Source organism: Oncorhynchus mykiss, chromosome 10, assembly GCF_057628025.1.
Source record: "Oncorhynchus mykiss isolate SJ-2025 chromosome 10, ASM5762802v1, whole genome shotgun sequence".
Classification (NCBI taxonomy): Eukaryota; Metazoa; Chordata; class Actinopteri; order Salmoniformes; family Salmonidae; genus Oncorhynchus; species Oncorhynchus mykiss.
In genome coordinates this window covers 49,586,508-49,593,512 of record NC_143031.1, presented here as the reverse complement: position 1 = coordinate 49,593,512, position 7,005 = coordinate 49,586,508, and the positions used below count along the sequence as shown (strand labels likewise).

Genomic DNA, 7,005 nt, shown 5'->3' with positions numbered 1-7,005 from the left:
GCAACTGAGTTAGGAAGGATACCTGTATCTTTGTAGTGTCTGGGTGTATTGATACACCATCCATAGTGTAATTAATAACTTCACTATGCTCAAAGGGATATTCAGTGTCTGCTTATTTAATTTTTTTTACGCATCTGCCAATAGGTGCCCTTCTTTGCGAGGCATTGGAAAACGTTCCTGGTCTTTGTGGTTGAATCTGTGTTTGGAAATCACTGCTCGACTGAGGGACCTTACAAATAATTGTATGTGTGGGGTACAGAGATGAGGTAGTCATTCAAAAATCATGTTAAAAAACGTATTGCACACGGATTGAGTCCATACAACTTATTATTTTACTCCTGAACATATTTAGGCGTACAATAACAGAGGTTGAATACTTATTGACTGAAGACATTTCAGCGTTTAATTTTTAATGATTTTGTACACATTTCTAAAAACGTAATTTCACTTTGACATTATGGGGGTAGTGTGTAGACCAGTGACAAAACAATCCAAATGTAATCCATTTTAAATTCAGGCTGTAACACAACAACATGTGGAAAAAGTCAAGGGGTGTGAATACTGTAGACTTACAGTGACCTAAAAGTCCCAAAATAGGTTGAGAACCTGGTATCTACCTGAAGACATATTTGTATATATATGAACATAATATTATCTTAGTCATGTTTCAAATCTGGATACTACAGGTTATACATATCATTTGGGTATAACAAGGTTATATGGTTGATCTGCCAGCAAGACGAAATAGAAAACTGACCTGAGGCAAATAAGATCTCCCACTATAAAGCACCTACTTCAATAAGTAAAATCTCTATTGCATAAAATAGGAACAATCTTATTTTTCCAGTAATATAAAAACATACACTAAAGTCCCTGCAGGACTATTGCACACATTGCAAGAGATGATTATAAAGACACTTAATGCGTAATTCAAGGAATATATCGTTTTCCCCAAAATGTCTCCTAACAAACATTCTGCAATCTAAAATAGAGGGCTTGGAGGTGGGGTAGTCCAATGGATCTTTTTGAGGGGGCAGGGGTTCAGAGATCCATATTTCCCCCCCCCCCGCCCCCCATAATTCCCCCTCCATATTTCCCCCCCCCAAAACCAGGGCCGCTACTTGCTGGGTCCTTTAAGAGTGTTGAAATAGTCTTTCAGAGTTTCCTCGATGTTGGGCACGCCAAAGTTTTGAGCTGCAAAGATGCCTGTGCAAGTCCCAAGGACCACGCCCAAAACCGCAGAGGATCGCAGCCTAGACACAACATACCCTGCCAAGAAGCCCTTGAGGAAAGGGGAGGCCAGCACACTGCCACCCTGGAACAAATAAATACACAATAATCCTCATGTTAGAAACAAACACAACACACAGGTGTGTAGTTGCTCTCATCTGACAGTTTGACCAGATGTATGGAAAACCTGTGCACTATGCATCCATGCACACAAACAGACTTGATATATAGCTTAATAACTACAGAAAAGAGAGGGCCTGTATGAGGTCATGTTTGTGTGAAAACAGCCCGAGGCTAGGGTGCCCAATCAAAAACGTATCTTTGACCAATTGGTAAACTAATAAGTTAATTGTGTAGATAATCCTCTTAAAAAACCAATGGTTCAAACTTCATGTCACCCATCATAATACATTCAAAAGCTATTGGATTGTTTACCCTTGTACTTTTGTAGGATGGCCGGAATTAGGGTGTCTAATTCAATGGATGCCAGAGAAAAAAATGGGTCAAAGAAATCTGGAAAATTGCATCGCATCAACTAGGCTGGATTCTGTGCAAGAGTTAAGGCTACTGGCTACCTGACAGGCTCGCTTTTTCGTTGAACTCATCATCTTTCTTCTCAAATCCCCAGGACATAAAACAACATAGAGGTAAGGTGGATAATCGATTTTGAGACATGACATGTAGTATTTTCACATTTTAGTATACACTTTAAATATTAATTTGAAATTCCTGTTCTTTTCCGAACATTTCTCACCAACAAAAAAAAAACGTTTCTTTGTGAAATGTCAACGGAGAACTGAGGATCTATCAAACTTTTTATTTTCAAAGCATTTTACTTTTAATTCAGCTCTTGCCATGCTAATTTTGCTTTTTTGGCGACCGTTGGAAACAACTTTGAAGACAAAGGCCACAAAATGTAAAATCCTCAAAAGTTGTTACGAGAAACCTGCACCACTAGTTAATTAAGTTATGTCAACAGAGCTCGGTGCTTATTATCGTATGTATTAGGTTACGAAATCCGACTTTTGGGATATAATGTTAAGGATATCTTACAGAAAGACCCCACTGAACGATTCAGAACATGAACAATCATATTTGTTTTGGTCCAAAAATATTTTATAACATAAGAAAGTGAAATTTCATCACAAAAGCACGTTTTCACCTACTCATATCATGGGTGGACACCATGCTGAGTCCTGTGTGTGTGTCAGGGTCCCCCCCCCCCAAAAAAATAATAAACAAAAAGACAATTGTCCAGGAGAAAAAAAAGAATTCCATTGCGAAAATGCATTTTAGCCTATTCATTGGTTGAAATACCTGTCGATGTAGCGCTAAAACGGATTACTACAGCTCATCAAACAACTTGTTTGTTAATGCTGGAGTGAAACGTGCTTTTATAAGCCTAATAATCGGGCAACAATTCTGAATGTAATAGCTTGTTAAAAAAAAACAGTTTTGATGGCCACGATTAAAAAAAAGCTAATATATGCTTCCCAATTGCCATTCAAGTGCATAGGCAACTAGGCAGGCTTCAGGACATCACACAACACATTGCAATAAGCTGGAGGCAATATGCATTTTGAAAACATATAGGACTACTTCATTTTTTGATACCTGAACGTTTTACTACACAAAATCCAACCAAACGTGCAGTAGGAAATTATTTTATAAAGACTATGCCAATTAAATCAGTAGCCTATTCTCTCATGTTCAATTGGTTTTCAAATGTCTTTCATTGTCCAGTAGCCAAAGGCACAGTCCTAGTCATATTAACAACCCATGCTAGTTTTTGCATCTTTAGATCTCCCCTCTTTCTACATTTCAAACAGATATTTTCATCTCGGTATGAAATCACTCACATGTGCTGTGCGCTTTTGCCAATGGTGTTTTCCCACTCATTTCATTATGGAATAAACATTCACGCGTAGCCTACTGCCTTGTGCGCATTGCTGCGCTTATAATGTAAAGAAATCCTAGTTGTTCAAAATCTTAAGCTAAACGTTCTGATCTGTTGCATGAGTCTCCTTGCTTTTTAATGTTTTTTGGATGTAGCCTAGGCCTAATGGTTGTATTAATTTGGGATCCATCGTCCCACAATGGTCCCAGAGTCCATTTGGCTATTTCTCTGGCACAGAACGACAAGCTTAGTTGACCAATAGAATAGGTAAACTTTTGTACTAAAGGGGATAGTAGATTACTCCTCTTGTTGGCTGAGGAAAAGTACATGTGGACAGTTCTTCAAACATCTTCAAATTCGCATCGGAATTCAGTAAGAAGGGCACACAACATTGCATCCTCGAGTTGCATGTTCTGTTAAAATGAATTAGGCCTACCATCATCTAAATGTGATTTCAGTCATTCTGAGCACTGCGTGTGGACGCCATAATCAGGTTAAGCATCCAATGCATATGGGTCCGGTATATTTCTTAAACGTTCAGTAAATTAAAGTGCTGCCGGTCAAATGTATGGTGCCACATTTTTGGAAACCCTGGTTTGTGTGTCGGACATCTGACGGCTCACCTGTGGGATCCCAGCCTGTACTTCCTTCTCCACGCGGCGCTGAACGTCCTCTAGCTGGTCCTTGAGCTCTGCCAGATCCTTTAGCTGTCTCAAAGGGTAGTAGTACAAGTCAAAAGTCAATTTAGGACTGCAAGCAAGGCTATTGACACAGAAAACACATGTCCGTCCTCCCCAATTAAGGTGCCACCAACCTCCTGTGCCTGAGTACCTAGCTGCTGCTACTTTCTGCTTGATCTATAAGTTACATAGTCACTTTAATACCTCTACCTACATTTACATATTACCTCGACTAACTGGTGCCCCGCACATTGACTCTGTACCGGTACCCCCTGAATATAGCCTCGCTATTGTTGCTCTTTAATTGTTTTTTACTTCTATTTCTTATTCTTTTTTTTTTTTTTGCTATTTAAAAAAAATGGCATTGTTGGTTAAGGGCTTGTAAGTAAGCATCTCACTGTAAGGTCAATAGTGTATTAATAATACCTGTTGTATTTGGCGCAAGTGACAAATATTATTTGATATCTAAGGTAGATCTACACTCAAGTGATTCTTTAGTCCAACATGTGTGTCCCAAAACAATCCAATATTCCATCAAAATTCTTCCTCTTACTGAGTCCCATTGTATTGTATACGAAATCCATTCTTCGCCGATACTAATGCATGAATTAATTTAACATCTTGATCGACTATTGATTACTCTGGACTAGTGTGCACAGCTTTGACCGCTCAGACAAAGATATGTAAAAACCAAGATATTTCATCTGTGTCGTTTCCAATGGGAGCAAATGAGGCATAGTAGGCCGAACAAGCAAGGATGTGGGCAGAGCCAAACACGAGCTAGAGAGATTATATTGGCATAAACCTCATTTGCATATAACAGTTAGAGAACGCATTCTCTGTGAAGTGCGCCGTAACTCAATTAGCCCCTCCAATCTTTGTAAACAACGCACATTTTATTGAAACTTTGGCAAACGGTCACGTTTCATAAACCCATTCATAAACCCAAATGTGAGCATTCTGTTCGTAACAATTTATAGTTTTGCGAGTAGAAAACTATATTGAGATCGGGCTCTTCTTCGATGAGAAAATGAGCGGAATGTCGGTTCAATTCCATCTCGCTCCATAGTCCCTCGTCTCCTCAACATATTTGGTGGGTAGTCGCAATTCCAACCGGATGCTTCTGATTTATACATCTGGTGAAACACCGGTCTGTTCGTCAAATCCGTGTATTCTACCGGTTAAAACAATATGCCATATGAGCATCGTGTTTCCAGTCTACATTCTCACGATCATATCCAGTACAATTGCTGGCTATATAGTTAGACCAATGGCCCAGCAGGTCAGGTTGCTACATGAATGTAATGTTTAGTAAACGTTAGCTAGCTCGCATAGCTGGGCTAGTTTTGACAGTTTCTTAGGAAAAACATACAGCTAGCAAGCTAAATAACGGTCACACGTAACCTTAGCTACACCGAATATACCTAAAACTAGCTAATAAGCAACTGCTACAACCGCGAATACAAGCACAAGATGTTTAACTCTCCATAGGCTAAAGTTTAAGGCACTAACCTTGTCGTCCGCCATGTCTTGAATCAATGCTGGTGGTACTGATTATTGACTGGGCTCGATTTTCTTCCCTGCTAAAATATGTGTGACTAAAAGTCATGTGTGGTGTGCCGACTTACTTTCTGGATTTACATCGCTGTTATATGCATTCTTTACAATGTGGCAATATCAATACATTTTTAAATCTAGCTACTAGCGTTATTATTTATTTATTACATGATTAGAATTGGAATTGAGGCCAGTACAGTTGCAGGCGTAAAGTTAGCTTGCAGTATTCGCAAGTAAAATGAACTGATTTGAAACAATTAGTCATTGTAATCGGACAGCCTTTTGGGGGGATTACACGGGGAACATTTGCATAATGCTATGAAACTGAATATCAAGAAGTACAACAATATTCACAATTCTAAGAGTTTGCACAAATACATGGCTCTGCCTGATGTCATCAGAGGAGCTTTGTACATCAAGAGGGGTTGTAATTCCACACGCGAAACGGGTGCAGGCTTCATATATATACGGCTTCAACCGTAGTGGAGGCTTCATTGAGTGGAGGTGAGAAGAGGATGATGCAAGCAGACTGAAGGATGACGGGCAGTGTGATCCGTCAAGACATGGATGCTGATTAAGGTGGACCATAGAAATAAAGTACACGATGGAACTACAGACCATGTGATGCCAGTGGCAGTCATGTTTTCCAATATATTTCCATATAAGAATGCTCAAGAGGACACATTATTAGGCTATGTCAAATCAAATGTTATTTGTCACATGCGCCGAATACAACAGGTATGGCCATTTGATTCATGAATATGCATGCAGCTTGGAGGTAGATTGTCTATGGATTGTACTGGCCATATGACAGATGCAGTCATAGGCTCTCTATCTTACTTACATTGCCTCTAACGTTTTGCTCGGTTGAAACCTCTGGTTGTACTGTGATAAGGATAGTTTAATTGACAGATTATTTTACATAGTTTAGCAGACACTCTTATCCAGAGCAATTTACAATAGTGAGTGGATACATTTTCATACTGGTCCCCTGTGGGAATCAAACCAACTGAGCCGCACACAACCACACTACAATTACACTACAACATTGCATCTAGGGAAAATAGATGGGTTTAGAAAAGCTGCAGCAACAGACGTTGCCTTTAAGGAAGCCTGCCTATAGAACACCCTTCCTCCCTGTAAAACACCACAGCGTACTGATGCACAGGAAATCATCCTGTATTCTGTGATGTTGCTGGCGTTGCTATGAAAAGCACTCTCAAAGTGTCCCTTCTCATATATTTTTAAGAGTAGGGCTTGGCAGATGCAGGTTCTTTGCGAGGGGCAGATTTATGTCTCTAATCTTCCTGAGACACCCCTTTTACACAGAGAGGCATCCCATCTCAAGTTGAATTGAACCCTATTACGACTCCCTCACTACACAAATACTCGATAGGCTACACCAGTCGCATTCACCCTTCGAGAAAGCACGTTTGTTTTGATTTGTGTATTATTGCCCTCTTGTTGGTCTCCATATAACTGTAGTAATGTATTTCTTCTAGAAAAAACATGCTTTTTGGGTCTGTTTGCTGGTCTGCACTGTGCCTTTGTCCTTAGTGCCTTTTCTCGGCCTCAGCAGTCCTTTTAAGGCACCGAGAGACAGGGGACAACCAGAGAGGCAGGGAGAGAAAGAGGAAGAGC

The 7,005-nt window shown here is 39.9% G+C and overlaps 1 protein-coding gene across 1 annotated transcript; it reads right to left on the bottom strand.

The window, feature by feature from the left end:
- Nucleotides 1-380: 380 nt before the first annotated feature.
- Nucleotides 381-5,757, bottom strand: LOC110534184 (SLC35A4 upstream open reading frame protein). Its single transcript, XM_021618902.3, has 3 exons — nt 5,320-5,757; nt 3,751-3,834; nt 381-1,315 (listed from the first exon to the last, which is right to left on the bottom strand). The coding sequence occupies exons 1-3, from the start codon at nt 5,332-5,334 to the stop codon at nt 1,118-1,120; spliced, it is 297 nt and encodes a 98-aa protein (XP_021474577.1). The 5' UTR covers nt 5,335-5,757; the 3' UTR covers nt 381-1,117.
- Nucleotides 5,758-7,005: the final 1,248 nt, after the last annotated feature.

Excerpts from the sequence above, each read along its gene's own strand:
- LOC110534184 (XM_021618902.3), bottom strand. Across the intron at positions 1,316-3,750 it reads TACAGGCTGGGATCCCACAG|GGTGGCAGTGTGCTGGCCTC; the intron begins GTGAGCCGTCAG and ends TATTTGTTCCAG.